At 47.8% G+C, this 21,834-nt stretch overlaps 1 protein-coding gene and 1 long non-coding RNA gene across 2 annotated transcripts in view; both read left to right on the top strand.

Annotated features, from left to right (window-relative positions):
* The first annotated feature begins 8,645 nt into the window (after nucleotides 1–8,645).
* LOC115077381 lies at nucleotides 8,646–9,927 on the top strand. Its single transcript, XR_003852974.1, has 3 exons — nucleotides 8,646–8,779; nucleotides 8,929–8,985; nucleotides 9,738–9,927. It is a non-coding gene; the product is annotated as an uncharacterized LOC115077381 (long non-coding RNA).
* Nucleotides 9,928–15,994: 6,067 nt separating this feature from the next.
* The window catches only part of CLK2 (CDC like kinase 2), a 41,307-nt gene continuing 35,467 nt past the window's right edge, over nucleotides 15,995–21,834 (top strand). The window contains 2 exon segments of the mRNA XM_029581419.1: nucleotides 15,995–16,149; nucleotides 17,662–17,831. Coding sequence (XP_029437279.1) covers nucleotides 17,662–17,831 — 170 coding nt within the window. The 5' untranslated portion in view covers nucleotides 15,995–16,149.

The following is a 21,834-nucleotide window of genomic DNA, read 5'->3' as shown; positions in this document are numbered from 1 at the left end:
CATGCATGCACACACACATGCACGCACACACTCACACATGCACACAATCACATACACACACAAACATATGTACACTCACACAGAAACATACATATACTCAGATCTATTAACAATACGCACGCACACACACACACATACATATGCACACACACAGAAACATACATATACTCACACACGCACACACTCACACATGCACACACATACACACATGAACATATGTACACTTACACAGAAACATACATATACTCAGATCTATTAACTATTCACACACACACAGAAACATACATATACTCACACACGCATGCAAGCACTCACACATGCACACACACAGTCACACATGCACACAATCACATACACACACAAACATATGTACACTCACACAGAAACATACATATACTCAGATCTATTAACAATACGCGCACACACACATAAATATGCACACACACACACAGAAACATACATATACTCGCACACGCATGCACACACAGAAACATACATATACACGCACACGCATGCACACATGAACATATGTACACTCACATACATATGCACACACAGAAACATACATATACTCACACACGCATGCATGCACTCACATACACACAAACATATGTACACTCACATACATACGAACACACACACAAACACACATAAATATGCACACACACACAAACATACATATACTCACACGCATATACACACTCACACATACACACACACATGAACATATGTACACTCACATACATATGCACACACACAAATATGCACACACATGATCATACATATATACAGTGACACACACAGAAACATACATGCATGCACACACTCACATACACCCACACACACAGTCACACATCCAGACACGTACTCACACACACTCACACACACATTCTGTTACTCCATTTCCCGAGTGCCCTCCCTCCTCTAGCATCAGGTGGGAGGAAGGCGGGGGAAGCACAGCTTTGCTTTCTCGGTGCCAGACACAATCTTGATTTCAGAAGCCTTTGGATAGGAGGTGTGGAGACCTGAAAACGAAGTCCCCTCTGGCATACATGCGACTGTACCTCCGGGTGAAGGAGAGCTGATGCATTACCGCCCTAACTTTGGGCCAGGGGTCCAAGGAAGATGCTTAGCACCTGTGGCCCTCCTGGTGAAAGGGAGAGAAATCTGTGTGCCGGGATGCCGGTCCCTTACAGCCTTGTTTTATGTTGTTACTCTGCTGGTAACAGTAGCCCTTAGATCCAGTCCTGTATCCATTACCCTGCTCAGCCATGAGATCGGTTTCATGGAAGAAGAGTCAGCATTTACTACCCAGGGACTGAGGGAAGGGAAGAAAGAACAGATTACACACGCAATGACTCACATGCACAGGCATACGAGACACAGTGACACACACACACACACACACACACACACACATGAACACAGAGAGGCCCAGGACCTGCAGAGACGGGAGGAGACGGGGGAAAGACAGCCCAAAGCAAGGCTCTGGGGGGGTGCCAATGCAGTCAAAGCAAAGCTGAAAGCAGGGCTGGAAGTAACTCCGGGTCCCCAGAGCTGCAGAGCCCAGCTCTCTCCTCCCAGAGCTGGCAAACTGCAAACCCCAGCCAGAGCTAGTTGCCTGCCCACTTACCCTGGGGTAAACAGGATCCGAAGGCCTCCAATAACACCACGGCCGCAGAACTGGGAGGTATGGAACCGAATAGCACCATCGGGTCCAGCAGTAAGAAAGGCGGGAGCCTTCCGCCCCTACGAATTGACTATTCAAAAGCTTAGTTTACTTTTTTTTTTAAATGTATACAATTCAAGATACTGCAAACAAAATATTTGCATGTATAGAAAAAAAAGAGGGTCATTCTTACAAATACAATAAAATCAAGCAACAACAACAACAACAACAATCCCTACCATTCTGCCCACAGGCACCCGACAGAGGGCATTATCATGCAGCAAGAACAGAAAACTGCCCAGCATTTTAACCACAACAACCCTAATCATTGTTAACAACTCCATCACTTCAATGGGAAGACCCAGAAAGAATCTAGAAATAAAAACCCGACTTGTTCAGGGAGACAGAAAACATACTTGAGCTTACAAAAGAGAATGAAACATTGACAGGGATAATGCAAATAGAATTGGGCCCCTCCAACCCCCAGTTTCTGATCTCATGGGCAGAAAACGGTATCCTTGTGTCTGTGTGGCTTTAATAGCATCGGGGTAAATCCAGAGTCTCTCGCCACAGCTTTCTGAAAGCGCGGTCTCAAAAAAAAAAAGAACTGAAATCTTGCTGGAAAACAAATTTCACAAGCAGAGTAGCTTGCCCTTGTTTCTCCAGATCTGATTGCGCTAAGGCGGGCGGACAAATTCAAGCTATCCAAGCAAGCTGGGGTAATGTCTGCCCCCTCCCCTATTACCTCCCCAGACTTCCTATAGGGGAGGCAAAAGATCTTACCAACTGGAGGTACGGATTCAAGGGGCAGCTCTAAAATCTCTATTAAGACTCTTCCTTGAGTGAGGGATTTGAAGGACAGAGTTGAGAGCTTGGAAAAGGAGGCTAAAGATTTTAAAAAATTGGCTAATTCTAAAATAATACAAGATCGGTGGTTTTTCCTGTAGGGGATCTCTTTAAAAAAAAATTATACAGTATATATATACTGCGTTATTAGTGCCGTTATTTTTTAAAGAGATCTCCTACAGGAAAAACCATCGATCTTAGAAAATTCAACAAACACAAGTGTAAAGATCCAGTACAATCTTCAAATTGTTCCATTTTCTGCTGAAGAGTTAACTTATCTTGTATTATTTTAGAATTAGCCAATTTTTTAAGCCTTTGGCCTCCTTTTCCAAGCTCTCAACTCTGTCTTTCAAATCCCTCACTCAAGGAAGAGTCTTGAGTTGAGCTTGGATAATCTTGTCAACTCGCTGAGTCAGGGGATTCAGATTTTTAGAGAATCTTGCACAGAGCCGGCTCGAGCAGGGGGCTCTTTCTTTCCACATGGGGCCAAGAGTGGCTTTAATATCGCTTGAGCACCTTCCACAAGTTAATCCCCTGGGTCGCTTCCAGCGCCCCCTCCTTCTCCCTTCATAAATTCTATACTCACCCCCACCGATTTACTCCAACTAATTCTACTGGCATAGCTTCTTCCAGAGGGCAAAGAAGGGAAGTGGGTCTCTCGCTCCACTGATCTGGCTCTCCTCAGTTCCTCCTGCGCCACTGGTGATGCTGCTTCACTCTCCAGTCTAATCACAGGTGGTGGTTGTGGTGGGGGGGGGGGGGGGGTGGTCAGGAAGATGTTGGCCTCAAGAAACCTGAATGCTCTCGTGTCCGAATTTCCAGCAGAGATCGCCACAACCTTTTTCTCCACCAGAGTCAAGGCAGCAAACCTGGTGATCTCCCACTGGCCCAGTTGGGATCGCATGGGCTCCAAGGCTTAAGTCCAGACCTTTCCCTCGCGTTTAGGAAGTGTTGTTGGAGAAATGTATACCAGCACTCAGGGATTGCTATCTGCCTCCATCTTAACTCCTTCTCCCATAAAAAAAAAAACTTTTGGTAGCATCCTCCATTCTTGGATCATGAATTGAACACATCGAGTTCGCCAAGAAAATGTGACAGACTCCACGCCACCCGAATTACAAATCCCTCCAAGTTTATAGTCCTTGTTCAATGTAACTTTCTTGCTCTCTTTCTGATTATAACTTATTGTTCCGTTTTTTGTTACAAGTTTCTATCCCTCGTTCGATGTAAACCGATCTGATATGGTATTCAACCATGAAGCTCGGTATAGAAAAATGTGAAATAAATAAATCAGGATCCAGCGAGGGAATATTTCAAGAAGATTTCCGTCACCTCTTTCTTCTGTCTTCTTTTGGGGTCTGACAGTTCAGTTGGGTCTGGGGGCCCAGCACCATGAGCCTCCATCTGCACCCACCCAGGGATTTCCCCCCCCCCCCCTGTTATATTCCCTTCCCAAATCAGCTGGAACAGTCATTGCAGTGACAGTCCTCCACCTCTGGCCAGGCACCTTGCCATCATGGACCCTAAACCCGGCCACTTGGTGTGGTTGATGCAGGATGATTGGGAGTCCTTCCCCCAGGTTCTGCGAGCACAGCTTCTGTGGTATCCCAGTAGCGGAAGAGCTGAGCCCACTGCACAGCTCTGCCAGTGCACCCCCTGAGCTGGCTCGCCCTGAGTACTATTAACTCCTTGGGCCATGGATTCAACCTTAATTCCAGAGTGCACCGGTGGAGCGCACTGTTAACCGGCATTTGGACGCGCGTTTTTGACGCGCTAGCTTTACCCCTTATTCAGTAAGGGGTAATAGCGCGTCGAAAATGTGCATCCAACCCCCCCGAGACTAATAGCGTCCACAACATGCAAATGCATGTTGATGGCCCTATTAGTCATTCCCGCGCGATTCAGTAAGTAAAATGTGCAGCCAAGCCGCACATTTTACTTTAAGAAATTAGTGCCTACCCAAAGGTAGGCGTTAATTTCTGCCGGTGCCGGGGACGTGCACAGAAAAGCGCTAATTTCTGAAAGTAAAATGTGCGGCTTGGCTGCACATTTTACTTACTGAATCGTGCGGGAATAACTAAAAGGGCCATCAACATGCATATTAGTTTTGGGGGGGTTGGCCGCACGTTTTCGACGCGCTATTACTCCTTACTGAATAAGGAGTAAAGCTAGCGCATCAAAACGTGGTTAACAGTGTGCTTGGTTGGAGCGCACTGTACTGAATCGGCCTGTATGAAAGTGCTGCACCGGAAAAGCACTGGCATCACAATCAGGAGAATACTGAAGAGGATGACCTGGGACATTCCTATTCCAGCCAATAAAAAGCTCCATGCAAGAAATGTACTACAGTAAAGCAGAAAAACTCAAGAGTGGCACTGTCAGTCCCCAGCGACTATTTTTGTACAACAGAGAGCGAGCGAGAGAGAGAAGATCCTCGAGTATCAACAAATGCAATCAGAGATCAAGAAAACGCAGCAAAAGATACAGAACTGGTCCCGATTGGATTGGGTGCCATGACCTGATTAAAAAGACACTCCAGCCACTACAGATCGGTTAGCCTGACTTCAGTGCCAGGAAAAATAGTGGAAAGTGTTCTAAACATCAAAATCACAGAACATATAATGTAACAAAGTCAGCATGGCTTTACCCAGGGCAAGTCTTGCCTCACAAATCTGCTTCACTTTTTTGAAGGCGTTAATAAACATGTGGATAAAGGTGAAACGGTAGATATAGTATACTTGGATTTTCAGAAGGCGTTTGACAAAGTTCCTCATGAGAGGCTTCTAGGAAAAGTAAAAAGTCATGGGATAGGTGGTGATGTCCTTTCGTGGATTGCAAACTGGCTAAAAGACAGGAAACAGAGAGTAGGATTAAATGGACAATTTTCTCAGCGGAAGGGAGTGGACAGTGGAGTGCCTCAGGGATCTGTATTGGGACCCTTACTTTTCAATATATTTATAAATGATCTGGAAAGAAATACAACAAGTGAGATAATCAAATTTGTAGATGACACAAAATTGTTCAGAGTAGTTAAATCACAAGCAGATTGTGATAAATTGCAGGAAGACCTTGTGAGACTGGAAAATTGGGCATCCAAATGGCAGATGAAATTTAATGTGGACAAGTGCAAGGTGATGCATATAGGGAAAAATAACCCATGCTATAGTTACACAATGTTAGGTTCCATATTAGGTGCTACTACCCAAGAAAGAGATCTAGGCATCATAGTGGATAACACATTGAAAATGTCGGTTCAGTGTGCTGCGGCAGTCAAAAAAGCAAACAGAATGTTGAGAATTATTAGAAAGGGAATGGTGAATAAAACGGAAAATGTCATAATGCCTCTGTATCGCTCCATGGTGAGATTGCACCTTGAATATTGTGTACAATTCTGGTTGCCGCATCTCAAAAAAGATATAATTGCGATGGAGAAGGTACAGAGAAGAGCTACCAAAATGATAAGGGGAATGGAACAACTCCCCTATGAGGAAAGAATAAAGAGGTTAGGACTTTTCAGCTTGGAGAAGAGACGGCTGAGGGGGGACATGATAGAGGTCTTTAAGATCATGAGTGGTCTAGAACGGGTAGATGTGAATCGGTTATTTACTCTTTTGGATAGTAGAAAGACTAGGGGGCACTCCATGAAGTTAGCATGGGGCACATTTAAAACTAATCGGAGAAAGTTCTTTTTTACTCAACGCACAATTAAACTCTGGAATTTGTTGCCAGAGGATGTGGTTAGTGCAGTTAGTATAGCTGTGTTTAAAAAAGGATTGGATAAGTTCTTGGAGGAGAAGTCATTACCTGCTATTAAGTTTACTTAGAGGGAGGCGGGTGAGAGAGAATAAGATCTGTTTGCTGAAAATCGTCTTCCTTACCAGCTTGACGAGAAAGAAGGGGAGAAAGGGGATAGCTTAACCCCTAAAGAACTTTTCTTCGGCTCCAACAGTTCCGGGAAGCGCCGACGTCATCTAGGGGGGACTGGCTAAGGATAAAAGCCAGCCCCCTGCGGCGCAGAAACCGAGGCGGGTGAGAGAGAATAAGACCTGTTTGCTGAAAATCATCTTCCTTACCAGCTTGATGAGAAAGAAGGGGAGAAAGGGGATAGCTTAACCCCTAAAGAACTTTTCTTTGGCTCCAGCAGTTCCGGGTAGTGCTGACGTCATCTAGGGGGGACTGGCTAAGGATAAAAGCCAGCCCACTGCGGTGCATCGCCGAAGCCGCGCGCGCCAAAGGGGCGCACGGCTTAGCTGGAAGTCGGGATCATTTGCCTTTCTAAATATCGGAATTACCCCTCTGAAATTATAAAGGAGCCGAAACTGTAAGTTACTAACTTTATTTTATTGCTTATCTCTCACCTTAACCTTCATTCAAGAAGTGGAAAAAAAAAAGAAAAGATTGGGAAAAGAGGTGAAGGTCTAGAGTCTAATTGCCTTTTTATCGATATGCCTCACACAAAAAGGAAGGCAAAGATAAAGGAAATGGTAACTTCATCTCCCATTTCTGAGCCTTCACAACCTCAGATCCAAGCCTTTTTCCCTCCAACATCTAATATTCATCCGGTGAGCAGGGCCATTGAAGATTCGGGCACAGAGCGGGGGTCCTTTCTTCCGGCCGAGGCATCTCTGAGTCCCGGAGTCCCTAGCACTCCTCCTCCACCTTTGGGAGATGGAGACAAGAATGGGGAAGGGTTGCAAGTATCCAAAAATCAAAAAGAAAATTCTTTGCAGTCAACTAAACCTGCAGAGGTAACGATGGACTCTATCTGGTCGGCCATTAAAGCCCTTGAGTTAGCTATAGTTAAATTAACAGAATCTATAGAACTATCAAATCAACGATTCAGCAAAATCGAGACTGTATTGAATAAAACGGAAGGGGAGAAACATCAACTTAAACAAAGAGTGGAAAAGATGGAAGGTTGCTATCAGAGGTTTACGAAGACTGAAATATTATATGATAAAAGGCTTGAAGCTATTGAGAACTCTCTGAAATATTTAAATTTAAGAGCTCTAAATTTTCCCAAACAGGATTTAACCCCACCATTACTAATGTTTAAAGAATATCTTTCTCAAGTTTTACTAATGCCTCAAGAATCTATCCCCCCAATTGCAAAAATATATTATGTTTCACCATGTGAGATAACACATCAGAATCAGAAATTTCTTTTCTTTGAAGAAATGCAATTAAGATTGTTTTTGGATTCTTTACCCCGAGAACCCCCACCCTTGGCAACAGGGGCAGAATAAATAAATAGAATATATTAGATGTAATCTTATTTCAATTGTTATTTGGAATTCAAATATTTGCCTTTAAACCGCTTTGTTTCTATTCTACTTCTCGTTTATTTCTTCTAAATGTACTTTTTGTAACAGACAAATTTATTACTATATCACTGTATATGATTTTTATTGTATTCCCTCTGTATTATTACAAGATCTGTTATTTCGATTTCTAAACTAAAAGCATAAATAAAATATTTAAAAAAAAAAAAAAAAGTTTACTTAGACAATAGCCACTGCCATTAGCAATGGTAACATGGAATAGACTTAGCTTTTGGGTACTTGCCAGGTTCTTGTGGCCTGGATTGGCCACTGTTGGAAACAGGATGCTGGGCTTGATGGACCCTTGGTCTGACCCAGTATGGCATTTTCTTATGTTCTTATCTAGACATCTTGCCTGTGCATATAACATCTCATGGACTCCAGGAGGAGGCGCTCTTTTGCACAATGTAAGTATTAGGAAGGGCATTAACAGTACACCTGAGAGACTGAGATCAGACTCAGCATCCCCCAGCCTAAGAGTGAGGCTCAATCATGTCACCCCTAGGCCCAAAACAAACTCATTTGGGACACTCATGTAAAAGGCACACATGCAGTCACACACGATGGCATGGCGACTCTGACCTGAGAGAGACACATGCAGTGGCAAACAAACTCACAACCATACACACACAGACACTGCACACATTCTCTCCCTCCATTCTCAGTTTTGCCACAAGCAGCTGACAAGCAGTGGGGGCGGAGCCTCTGATCAGTCCCGCCCAGGCCTGTGAGGGCGTTGCTTCGTCTGGCCCCTCCCCCGGTGTCGTGTTACCGCCTTCCGGTCGCGGTGTCCCCGCCCAGTAGTTCGAAAGCGGGAGCGCGGGAAAGAGCTTTCTCGCAGGAGGACTGGTTGATCCTCTGGACCCGGCAGCGGCGATGTCAGGGGAGAGGCTGGAGAGGAGCTTTCCGGGCCGGGGAGACACGCGCACGTGTAGCCTCGGAGGTGCTTAGTAACTTTTTGCTTTGCTGTGTTCTTGATCGGGGGGGGGGGGGGTAGAGCTCTCTGGGACAGGGACAAGACGCACCTATGGGCTGGGGAAGGAGGAGGTGCTCAGTAAGATAAGCCCCCGACTCTGCTTTGCTCTCTTCTAGATCTGGAGGCTGCAGTTCAGGAGCTGGAGACAGACGATTTGTGCCTCTAATAGCTCTGTGCGTAAGCCGTATTTTCAGCGTGTCTTTCTGCACACATTTTTCTGGTTTGCGTGCCTTTTTCAAAGCTTCCAATGTACAAAGCATACCATTGGCTTACTGCGTCAGGAGTGTTAGCACGTGAGGAAAGAAAATGCATGCTGAAGGTCACCGCACATGTTTTACTGACGTCTTATTACATCGGGGCTTGTGTCAGCCATGGAGCAAAGTGGGTTTTGTATTTTTGACTTCCCAAGATTCCGCGCCCTCTCCTGCTCATCCACACATGCAAAAGAAATGCAGCTTCTTTTCTTTTGGCTTTAATTTTTTTTTTTGTCAAAAAATCAGTCTGAAGACTCTTGGGAGGTTCGTGGAGCATTGCGTGAGCCCCCTGACCTCTGCCACCTCTCCGGGACCTGTCGCGGTAGCCACTGAGCAAGCCTCTGAACCGCCCGCTGGCAGCAGGGCTCCCCTGGCCTCCGGAGCTCAGGATCTGTCATCCTTCCCGAGCTTGGCCATCGTTTTCCCTGTGTGAAATCGCAGAGCAGCAAGCACAGGGCCAGCCCACACAAGTCTCCTCTGCGCAAAATGCAGCGAGATGGGGAACACTCCAGATTGTGTTGTGTTTCTCTGGACGCTACTCGAGATGAGTTAGCACCAACCACCCACTCCCACAGGCAGTGCAGCCTGGACAGTGATTTGGATCCCCTGCTGGGTGCTTCTGAATCCCTGAACCTCGGCATTAACCCTTCTCCTCCTCTTTGCTCTTGCAGTGCTCCTGGATGGAGAATATTGAGCAGCTGACTCGGCATCGGAGGCAGCGAAACCCTGCTGTGGCTTCCGGCAAATGATCCTGAGAGCTGGGCTTAACCCCCCTGTGTGGAGGGGCACCTACCAGACTGTGAAAGAGCTAGCCACTCCTTGACACTCGCACATTCTTCCTATGAATGTACATAAGGAAATAAAAAGATTATAGCTCAGATTTTTACCTTTGGTTATGCTCTTGCCTGTGCACAAGTTGGTCAAGCCTTTTACGGACCTGTCCCCAGGGACAGCCAAGAGGGACTTGTTGGTTTTTCTTCTAAACCAGCAGAGTGCAGTACTGCATCGCCCCTGCATCTTCATTATTAAAACGAGCTGCGGAGAGGAGGATGGCTGAGAAAGTTGCCTGGCTCTGAATTGTGCTTTGCACGTGCATCCAACGCATCGACTATTCCTGCTTTGAATCTTAAGAAGTGGGGAAAGCTTTCAAAATACCAGGGAGGCCAACACAGCGTTGACCGGCATTTGGGCTCGTCGCCTGCCGTGGGGGTTGGTGTCTCCTTCGGTTCCAGAGACCGCCCCACCCCGAAGCAAACGAAGATCCGAAACATCTGTCGACTTCAGGTCCGTCTACATGGAGAGTCCGCAGTAATAAGGGCTCCATGTACAGGAGGTCTAGCAGCAAAGACCGTGCCGACATGCCAGCGATGGAGATGCATTGTGTGTTTATTCACGCATGCCGCGTGGTGGAACGGACCCTGGTGGACAGATGCGCTTTCAGTAGGGGATACAGTAAATAAGAGCAGTTACGCAGGCACAACAGGCAATGTCCCTGGCCTTGTAAGGTCACTGTCAGTGCCTAAACGTGGGGCCGATGTAATAAGCCGTGCGATGAAACCGAGCACTGAAATTAACACCTAAATTTAGATATCTAAAAAGGGGGGAACAAAGTTAGGATTTTTTGACTTTGTTTTTAGCACCAGGCACCTAATTTAGGTCCCAAGGTTCAGAAAATTCAATGTAATTTCAACGCCCGAAGTGTAGGCAACCTGAGGGAAGCACTGAGCTCTTTGACAGCCCGAGCCCTGAAAATGTAACATGATTAAATTTTAGAGAATCCTTCCTCTAACGCTGTCTCTCCTTGAAGTCCTGGTTTATAAGGATTTTTTTTAAACTAATTCTTTCAAACACACACAGATGACACATAATTTTTACTGAACCCTCGATTATACACAGAGACACGAGCAATGAAGAAAAGGAATCGGAGAGATGAAGCTTGACCTGTTAGTAACTATGACCCTTGTCAAATGTGAGTTGAGTGCAGTGCCAGAAGAGAGGGAATCCATAAAGAGAGAATAACTGCTTCATTCAAATGTGGTCAATTTCAGCTCCTCCTTCCTCGAGAGTGCCAGGTAGCAGCCCAGTTTTCCATACTGCCCTGTACTGCATGTGTTAATGCTCATTGCATGCCACTCCAGCTACGTCATGCCACTGGCATTGGCTTTGAGGAGCAGACCTCCAAAAGAGAGCAAAGCGTGAGCCACGGATTCACGGATTACCTGCTTACTCCAATGTAGCACAATACTGTTTTTTGTTTTGTTTTTTTTTAATCTGTCCCAGGGGGGCTCACAATCTAACCCCTAGATTCATCAAAATGCTATAATTTCGCATGGATAATGCCCACTATAAGAAAACGGGGCTCGTTTATGAGGGAGAGGGGGTGACAGAGAGAACACCTCTTTTTAAAAGGCCTTCATTAGTAGTCGGCTATTTATATCACTACAGGAGGGCCAGTTAATAACTGGAGGTGAGGTTTTGGTGGTGGTTTAGGGGCCAGTTTGACGTGCAGAGTGAGACGTATGAACTGCACCGTCCACCTCAGTGAAGAGCTGATGTCATTTAGAGAGAGGAAAATCTCCCAAAGGTGAGATTTCTCGCCTTAGCTTGATGGACTCTTAGAGTACTATCAAGCTAGGGCGAGAGAACTAATCGATAAATAGTTGAATGCTGTGAAAGCCTCCCCAGAGGTTCTCTCCCTCTCCTGCGTTTGGGGCATATTGTATAGATTAATCCCCTCCCCAATCCCGCCGTCATGAAAAGTTTGCATTTGCGCAGTGCGATACCATTAATATCGCATGTGTTATGGTGTTATCACCATAACGCATTTTGATGAATGACCCTGTACGTCTGTACCTGAGGCAATGGGAGGGTAAAGTGACTCGCCCAAGTTCACATGGAGCGACAGTGGGATTTGAACGCTGGTCGTCTTGGTTCATAGCCCACTGCTCTAACCACTAGGCTAGTCCTCCAATCCGATAGCCCAGTGGACAGTGTGGGAGATAGGGGAAGACCCAAGCCAGATATACCAATTCTAGTTTAAGCTGTGACCAAAATTCTTGAACACTGTGACAAGCAGATCCAGATTTAGGCATAGGCAACTGCCTAGGGCACCAGATTTCGAAGGCACAAAAGAAGAGCCTCCATCAACTTCTTCTAGGGCCATATGCCAGCACAGCTTGCAAAGGGCGGCCGCCATGGCACGCTGCCGGTGGGTGCCAAAATCTTAAATCCAGCCCTGGCAACAGGCCCACCACATAGAGAGATAGGATCCCGCAGGCCGCATCCTTCAACAGAAAGGACTGGCATTGCTAAATATGGAGTAGTATGGCGCATATTTGTAGATTCGATGACGTAGCCGATAGATTGGCTCTGTTTATTTATTTGTATGTTTCTAGCTCATTGCCACAAGCAAGTCAATTCCACCAGCTCCACTCCAAGCTCTGCTCCATGCATCCAGCTTAAATGGCATCATCCTGAAGCACAGTATTTAGAGTGTGATTGATCCAAGCTCTTTAAACATTTTAGTTATGATTTTATAAAACACAAGCATAACTTGCTACAGAAATAGCATTTGAATATTGTAATATTAACAGGAAGGATAAGCAAACACTGATTACAATCAATCGCTAACAGACCACCACAAATTGGGGGAGTCACCTCCTTCCCAGGTATTGCTCAAAGCTTCCTGCTCCAGATGCTCTGGCGAGGGATGCATTTTCCATTTCATGGTCAGGTCCTCTCATGTATGCCTTTCTGCCTGTACCTCTCATCATCAGAGCTCTTCTGAGTTTGCGGCAACAGGGCATGAATCATATCCATCGATCTGGCGTAGCCCCGTCAACCTTGGTTTTCTGGCTTCGTTGTCTATCCATGGCCTCGCCAGTTCCTCTGCTGCTTCGGCCAGACCTTCTCACACAGCATGACAGTCTCTTCCTCCATGCAAACCCGGGCCGCCTAACCCTCATAGCTTAACTTCTCTATGGCAAATGAGTTGGTCTTCATTACTTCCTCAATCAATCCGTGATGTTCTCCCAGTGGCCTGCGAACCTTTTACTGGACGTTCTTATGAACATAAATGGACGGGTTTCTCAGTCTGATGTGCGCACCTCATAGTCTCCAGCCTATGGACTGCACTTCTCACCTTCTTTGCTATCTCCTTCACCTTTCCGATGCTGAGCTGCCAACTTTTTCTCTGCGAGTACACCCTGCAGCCCTTGCGGCCTATCGTTCTCATGTTCATTGTCTTGCAGTTCACGAAAGGCCTGTTTAACCTTGCGCCTCTGAGTTTGTCCTTTGGCTCGATGGAATCTCACTTTTGTTTTGGACTGTATCACTCTGTCTCCATTTGAGCCCTTTGAGTCAACTCCACCCCATCACCTAGCGTGGCAGGTTGCTTTTCTCGTTGTAGTAACTTCAGCTTTGGTGGTCTAACCCTCCCCGTACTTCCCTTTTTTTTCCAGACAAGGTGGTTCTTTGGACTCAACTCAAGCTCCTGCCTAAAATGATTTCTCGATTTCATCTTCAACAGTCCATCGTGTTGCTTACCTTCTCGCCCCTTGTCTCATGCAATGCAAGAGGCTGAGAGGATGCACAGCCTGGACTGTGTTCGTGCCCTGCATACCTGTTTCTAGCATACCCAGGCCACTTCCCAGTGCTCTCAGCTCTTTGTGGCTTTATGACCCTAACAGGGTTGGTTTGCCAGTCCTCAAGTAAACTATTTCTTGTTGCATTACTTTTTTTTTTAATATCTCTTTTATTGAAACCACAGAGAAATTCAGGTCGAAAACAATAACAAATAGTTGACTCAGCAAGTACCAGTAATGGTTTTTACGGACACAACCGATATCAATGGTGACACTCATCTCTTATGTTTCATTTTCCTTTTTTCCAATAAAGTTTCCTCCTCCCCCTCCATACGCACACCATACATACACACTCACACACACATGTAGTAGTGTGGCTGCTTTCTTCTACAATAGGAAATAGTCCTTCAACAGGAGCAGGCGCTTGGGTTGATGGATTTGTTGAATTACTTCTTGTATACACGTCTGCTGTCTCTTCTCTTGGCCATGTCCGTGCATGGGCAACTACTGCTGCTTTCCTGAACTCTGCTCCTCTTCTTGATATCTGTAAAGTGGCTACGTGGTCCTCCGTCCACACTTTTTCCTGCCACTACTGCGACAGGCACTCTGCCTTTCATTCCTGCTTTGGCTCTGTTGTCCTTCATACTCTTTCATGACTCTGTCATTTAGCAGGTCTTCTCCATTTTGGACTTGTTCCTGAGCTAGGGAGTCCCATCAGTGTGACTGATGTCCTGCTTGTTCACAGAAAAAATGAAGTTGCTCACCTGTAACTGGTGTTTTCCAAGAACAGTGGGACAATCAGTCACGTTCCCTCCCTCCTCCCCTTCAGCAGCCTCTACCTAATTAGGCTTGTTACCTGTTTGGTGGTTGTTCTTTTCTTTGCAGCTATTCCAGTGAGGTGGGAGGAGTAGAGAGTGTGTAACTGCTATTGGTGCTAACTTACTGCACATGTGCGGGGGAGATTCTTGAAAATTCACCTGCAGAAAAGGCCCAATTCGATGCCATGACCCATCAGTGTGACTGATTGCCCTGCTGTCCATACAAAACACCTGTTACAGGTGAGCCACTTCACTTTCCATCTCATCTAAATCTCTTGGGATCCAGCCCTGTTTCCTGTGTGAAGAGGGCTGCCTTCATCTGCAGATATAGCTAGAACACGATAGATCATGAAATGATTTTCTATGTTGTCCTGAGAATTGTAATCCATTCTGCTGCCAAATACTTGTATCTGGGGTGAAAAGCATCCAAAGCCCGTGATGAGTTATGTAATAGCGAGATGGGACTAACTCATGTGTTGGTTTAGAGTAAGTGACATATTGTGCTATGTACTAATTGTATGCACAATCATCAGATACTGCTCTCACAGCCAATTGGAAGGGCAGGAATGTTAGGAGACAGTAACCAGGCTGCCTGATCCCATGAATAGTTGCCAGCTGGTGCCAGATTCGTGCACTAGGGTGAATCCAGTCCTGGATTTACCCAGGGCTGGCGCATCCCAATAGGTGACCAAAGCGGTAGGCTGGGTGCCAGACATTAGGTGGTGGCAAAAAGCATCCATGTAGGGTTGCAAGTGAAGCCAATCCCCCTCAGCAGGCCGCGAGCAGCGCCCATCCTGCTCATGGCTGAAAAAAGCAGAGACACAGGCTGCGAGCAGAGTGTCGGTGAGCCACAAGTGGCGCATTTGTGTGTGTGTGTGTGTAGGAGAGAACAATGGTGTTAGTGAGAGAGAGGGAGGGAGCCTGTGTAAGGGTACCTGCATGAATGAAACAAGGAACCTAAGTGTGCATAAAAGGAGAAGGGGCCTGTCAATAAATGAAGGTGGAATGGGAGCCACGGCTTGGACTGAAGGGGGGTGCCAGGCACAATGTTCGCCTAGGGCGCCTAATACCGTTGCACCGTCCTTGGATTTACCCCCCCCATACACAGGGTGTTTGCAATTCTGATTTCCTTGCTGTCCTCCTTCAGAAAATAACTACGTCCTTGCAGTGGAGCAAAGGCAGGAGCGGAATCTCCCTCGGGGAACCCGATTCATATCGCACTCATTCTAGCATCAGCCTTAGCTGGGTTTAGAAAAGGCTTAGCTAGCCCGATTCCTAATGCCTACAGCTGTCACTGGAGGCTTCGCCTTTTCGGCTTCTCTTTCATTCTCAGGGGCGCTCACTCGCCAAGTGATGGAGGCGGAGTCCTGGCGGCAGCGGTGGCTTTGTGACTCGACAGCATAGGCGGAGTAATTTCGGGCGGCTTTGTGACGCAATTCGTGGGCGTGGTCTGGCGGCAGCTCTATGACGTCAGGAGTGGGCGGGGCCGCCGCCGGCTCTGTGACGGCGACGTGGGCGGGGCCAGCGGAAGGTACGTGCGCGCGCGCGTGTCCCTGGGAGGGAGCGCGCCGGTGGGCTGAGGGGGAGAAGTCCCGGAACGGGCGCGGCGAGGCCGGGACACCACCACCGCCGCCAAGACGGATTTCCTGTGGGACAAGCGGACGGGCCTCGCTGCGAGAACGGTGAGGAAGGTCGTTTGGGAGCGGGGGTGATTCCCGGGGTGAGGGGGAGAGAGCCAGGCTGCAGGCCCTAGTCGCCAAGATGGCGGCAGCGAGGGGATGGGCTGAAGAAACTTTATACATCTCCGCACGTAAAATGTCCGCCGCCTCTGTCGAGGGAACCGGGGGGTGGACTCCTATCCCCGCTTTGTGGAGGAGTAACGCGCGCTCTCCCCTCCCCCACCACACAGTCTGGGGAGGGGGTGCACACCCTGATAATAAACAGGGAAAATGTTCCCCTGAAATGGGGGTCCTAGCATCAGGAGGCGGACGATCAGAGCTGCCTCCCAGCAGGGGAGCCCCAGACCTCAGGATCATGGGACTCTTGAGGGAGGATCCAGCGCTGCTCTCTTCTCCCCCCCCCCCCCCCCCCCCCAATGTGCAGGAGCAGCGGGGCTGAGAGCCAGGGTTCACATGCTGCTGATACCCCCGTGACCTTGGCCAAGTCACTGCACTCTCCGTTGCCTCTGGGGACAGAGCCTTCAGTTGGGCTCTGCAAAAGCGAGTAATTCAATCCAGAGCCAGGCAGTGCCCCCCGCGTGCACATCCTATTGCAGAGCAACCCATGCCAGTTTTTGTAGGAGGACAATTATTTGATGCCATTTCCTTTTATGGGAAATAATGTAATCGCACGATTGTTTTCTCTAATGGTGCCAGAGCTGTGCGAGTGTACAGATCGAGGGATTTTTCTCCCCCAGTTGGATCCAGCCTGCGCCACATCCTGCAAGCTGCAATATGAAATGTAAAAGCCACGGGCGTGTTCAGAAGTACCACGGCAGGGAGCACTGAGCAGAGCTCTTAGATCTGGTGGCTATATAGGTCTGCGCAGCTGTTGCTTTGTCTGCATTGGATTCAGTTTACTAAGTCTTCAGATGAGACTAAGTGGGGTTTGTCTACCTCCTACTGCAGTAGCAGTAGTGCACTACAAGCAGAATTAAATTATCAGGTTTGTCTTTTTGTAGCTTTTCACATGACTGGTGTTTTGACTTCCAAGTAAGGTGCAGGTGAGTCGGAGGCTCTGTGATTTTGTTACCCTTGAGTGAAACAGGGCTGGCTCAATAATAAGCAGTAGATGCTCTGCAGTGCCTTCTGCCTCTCTCATGCTGGTCCACTGAATTTTGAACTTTTCTGTAACATGAGTATGGTGGACATGAAGCACCTGTATAAGATAGTGTGACACATGCATCCCAGGCAAATGAGCCTTGAAGCTATGACCCTTTATTTGCTTGTGTTGCATGATATCTCCAAAAGATGTCTGAGCTAGCTGGAAGCACTGTGAACATGCCCAGTTTGCCACGTAGGTGTTAGCCTGTTCCAATAACATTATTGGCAAACTGTTGTTTTCTCCTTCCAGTAGATGTGTAAATTCCTCAGGCAGGATTAGTGCTTGTTTGCTTTGAATCTTGTTTAGTTTTAAACTTGTGTGTCACGCTGGCAGATCCTCATGTGTGCACTGTCTTCTTTTTCTTCCTTCAGATGCCTCACTCGAGAAGGTACCGCTCTTCGGAGCGGGGGAGCAGAGGCAGCCTTCACGAGCATTACAGAAACCGCAAGCACAAGCGCCGAAGGAGCCGGTCGAGCAGCAGCGACAGAGACCGGGACCGGCGTCACAGGCGTGAGGACAGTTTCCACATCCGTTCCCGGAGGTGAGAAAAGGCACGGCATATGGGGGAGTGACTTTCATTCTCCCACCATCTGCACTGCTAGTAACAGAATGTTGTGTGCAGATTGGCCTTTGGAGAAAGGAATGAATCCAAACCTCACTGCCCCCATTCACCATTCTTGGTGGTTATCTGTATCCATTTGTATAGTTTTGTGGTGCTGTGTGCCTTCTGGGAAAGGAAGTGAGAACCATTTACTACCTTATTTTTTCCCCAGCCTGATGATTTGTTTGAACCACCTGTTGAAATGTCCCTCTGATGTATCTCTTGTTCTCCCATTCTCATCTTCCTTAATAGTAGCTGTTCTGCAGACTCTCAGGCTGATTCACTTAAGGCTGATAGTGCTTTACTCCCACCCACATCCCCTTTCCTATGTAGATCTGGCTCCCAGACAATTGGATTTTTTTTGGTTGCTTGTTCATTGTTTTTTCATCCTTATTTTTCATCTTAAAAATATGGACTAGAATAAACTAGATTCCCCTGCATGGATACGGATCTGGTAGTCCGAGTTTGATCTGCTGGACTGGCAAGCTTAATACCCAAAATGCATATTGAACTATATAGCAGAAATCCCTATCAGAAGAGCAGTGTTCTAATTTTTAGACAAGTAAGTGCTCTGAACTTTGGAAAGCTTCCCTTAACTCTGTTAGTATTCTTTGTGAGGCTGGAAAAATCACAGGTGACCTGGCACCAGACAGAAGAGATGTAGGCAGGGCCCGAGCTGTGGATCTGCTACTGGCAGGACTCTCTTACTGGGCTGAGAGGAGGCAACTGGAAGGGAGTTGGGTAGGAGAAAAGTGCTTGGAAACATTGGAGGGTGGGAGCACAGTATTAACCCCCCCCCCCCCCCCAAAAAAAAAACCCCCATAGATAAACCATTTTTAAAAACTCTAAAAATAGAAAATGAATAAAATAGCTTAAAATGTGACCCTGTCTCCTGAAAATTTTTGGCTGGTACCTAAGTTTTGTACCAGCCCACTTTTCATGCAGTCTTTGAGACTGCATGAAAAGTGGGACTTCTGGCAAGGAAGTCTGGAAACAGCTTTGGGGATGGCTATAATAAAACAAAGGCAGGTCCTTTAGCCTCAGAGTGGTCAGCTGCACTGTCAGATAATATTGTGCAAGTGCTTAGCTAGTGGCTGCAGTGATAATCAGTGGTGCATGCCAGCATAACGTGGTAGTTCTTGTTCGTACCCTGGATCGGACCAGACAAGTGGGTTTATGCATCCCTACCAGCAGATGGAGGCAGAGAATAAAAACTTTGAGGCACTGCTACATAATCAAGAGTGCCCGCTGCAGTCCCTCTCTGTCTCCAGCAGATGGTAGAGGTGCAAACCTGCAGCCTGGACTTGGGAAAAAAAAATTCTGCTCCCTGAAGTGTTAGGTTCCTTCGTGAGCCATCCCTCGGGAGGAATAGAACATAAGAACATGCCATACTGGGTCAGACCAAGGGTCCATCAAGCCCAGCATCCTGTTTCCAACAGAGGCCAATCCAGGCCATATGAACCTGGCAAGTACCCAAAAACTAAGTCTATTCCATGTTACCATTGCTAATGGCAGTGGCTATTCACTAAGTGAACTTAATAGCAGGTAATGGACTTCTCCTCCAAGAACTTGTCCAATCCTTTTATAAACACAGCTATACTAACTGCACTAACCACATCCTCTGGCAATAAGTTCCAGAGTGGGGGATTGGTAACCTCTGTCTTGACTCTGCCCTCCTTGGCGGGTGGGGGGGTTGATAGCCAGGGGTCCTGGTTCTCTGGGCCCTTCACTTCGTCAGTCTCCTCAGTGGGTGGCCTCCAGAAGCAGGGAAGTACTTCTGTTCTCTTTCTGTCCTTGCCAGAACAGGTTTGTGTCTTTAAAAAAACAAAAAACCAAAAAGGAGCAAGAGAGAGGCAGGACTGAGGTAGCGGGTAAGTGCCTTTTTTTCTACCGGGAGGGAGTGGGCTGAAGTGCCTTTGGGGCCGGGTACAGAGTATTTCAGCACTGGACAGTGTCAGGGAGTGCTTGAGTCTGCAGTGGCTATTTTTGGCCCTAACCGCATGTGGGTTTGACGTTTGGGTTTGGCACAGCTGCGGTTTGAGGCAAGCTTGCCTCAATTTGCCCTTGTTTTTCTGCAACTGTGCCTTGGGGGCGGGACTTCGGCATGACCCTGGGGGTGTGGCAAAAATGTGAAACCGGCTGGGCCACCTCTTTGGGGGGGGTGTCAGAGGAGCCAATGGCTGTCTTCCGTTTTGACAGCACATGCTGAGGTGCAGGCTGCCATTTCTGAGCCCCAGGACTCCCCTCCCATGCTTTTTCCCGTGGGAAAGGACCCTGCTGGTGGCAGGGGACGGGGAGGGGCTCAAGCAGGTCAGGACTCTTCCTCCTCTGATCCGAAGGCGTTTTCCACAGGTTTTGTTCTTCTCCTCCATAAGGCTTATTTGGCCAGAAAGAAGTTAGGGGCAAGGAGACCCTTACCCAAGACGTCCCAGACAGCCAAGAAGGCTAGAGGGCCAGTGGAGTCAGGATGGATCCTGCACAAGTTGGGAATCAGATGGGCCCCGGAGGAGGAAGATTCATCGGAAGGTACGGATGATCCTGATCAACTGCCAGGGGGTCTGGTGGGGCCGGAGAAGGACCCTGTTGGTGCCCTGGGGGATCCAATGCAGGATCTGGACTAGGATCTGATCCAGTGGATGCATTGGGGGATCCAATGCAGGATCTGGATGTGGTTCTGGTCATGGAAGTTAATGACTGCAAGTGGTCCGTCTGTTCAAGAGGAAGGAACTGGGTTGGCTGATTAATCCCGAGTTCCTCCAGCACCTGAGGAAAGTTGCCCAGGAGGGCTCAGATAAGGAAGGAGTGACTCATGGCGGGATTGCAGGGGCCCCCTTCTGCATTTTCGTTGCCAAAGCAGGTGAAGTTGGTAGATCGGGAGTGGGAATCTCCTGAGGCGGGCCTGAAGGTAACAAGGGCTATGGGGAAGTTATATCCCTTGCCAGAGCAGACCTTGGAGTAGTGGAGGATTCCCAAGGTGGATGCAGCTGTGCCTGCGGTTACTAAAAAGATGTCCATCCTGGTAGTGGGGATGACGGCCCTAAATGATGTCCAGGATCGGAAGCTGAAGCTTCTGCTCAAGCAGCTGTTGAGGTTTCAGCTTTGATTCTTCATGCAGCGGTGTGCCTAAGTCTGATGCGGAGGGCCTGTTTGTCCTGTGTGCAGAAGGCACATGACAAGCGGTCAGAAGCGGTGGCTGAAGCGGCGCAGGCAGCTAGCTTAGAGGTGGGGGGTGGCCTATGTGGCCGATGCTCGGTATGACAAGGTCCGAACTGCCTCTTAGGAGTATGGTCTCTATGGTGGCGGCGCAGAGGCTACTGTGGCTGCAAAATTGGAGACGTTTGCGCACAGTGATAGCGATGGTATGCAAAGGGGAGTTTCTAGTGTCACTGGACTTGACAGAAGCCTATCTTCAAATCCCCATTCAGACCAAACACCAGAAGTTTCTGAGGTTCATGGTTGTGGGAGAACATTTCCAGTTTTGAGATCTTCCCTTTTAGGTTAGTGATGGTGCTGTGCACGTTCGCAAAGATGATGGTGGTAGTGGCGGCAGCACTCAAGAAGGAAGGTATGCTAGTACACCCGTATCTGGATGATTGGTTGATACGGGCAAAGTTGGAGGTGGATTGTGGTCGCTCAGTCCAGTAGGTGATGCAGCTTCTGGAGTCGTTGGGCTGGGTGTTGAACCACGCAAGGAATCATTTGATGCTGGCCCAGTCAGAGTATCTGGGAGCACGCTTCGAACCCTGGCTGGGGAAGGTGTTTCTGACTGTGGAGGGAGTACTCAAGTTAGTCAGGTTGGGATTACCTGCAAGTCCTGAGTTCCATGGCATCTATGCTGGATTTAGTGCCATGGGCTTTTGCTCACATTGTTCTCTGCAGGGGGCTCTGTTACCCCGTTGGAATCTGCTATCGGAAGAATTTCAGCTTGCTTTACCGTTGCCGG

This window comes from Rhinatrema bivittatum, chromosome 16 (genome assembly GCF_901001135.1).
Source record: "Rhinatrema bivittatum chromosome 16, aRhiBiv1.1, whole genome shotgun sequence".
Classification (NCBI taxonomy): domain Eukaryota; kingdom Metazoa; phylum Chordata; class Amphibia; order Gymnophiona; family Rhinatrematidae; genus Rhinatrema; species Rhinatrema bivittatum.
Note: the sequence above shows the minus strand (reverse complement) of the source record. Positions and strands in the feature narration are given on the sequence as shown.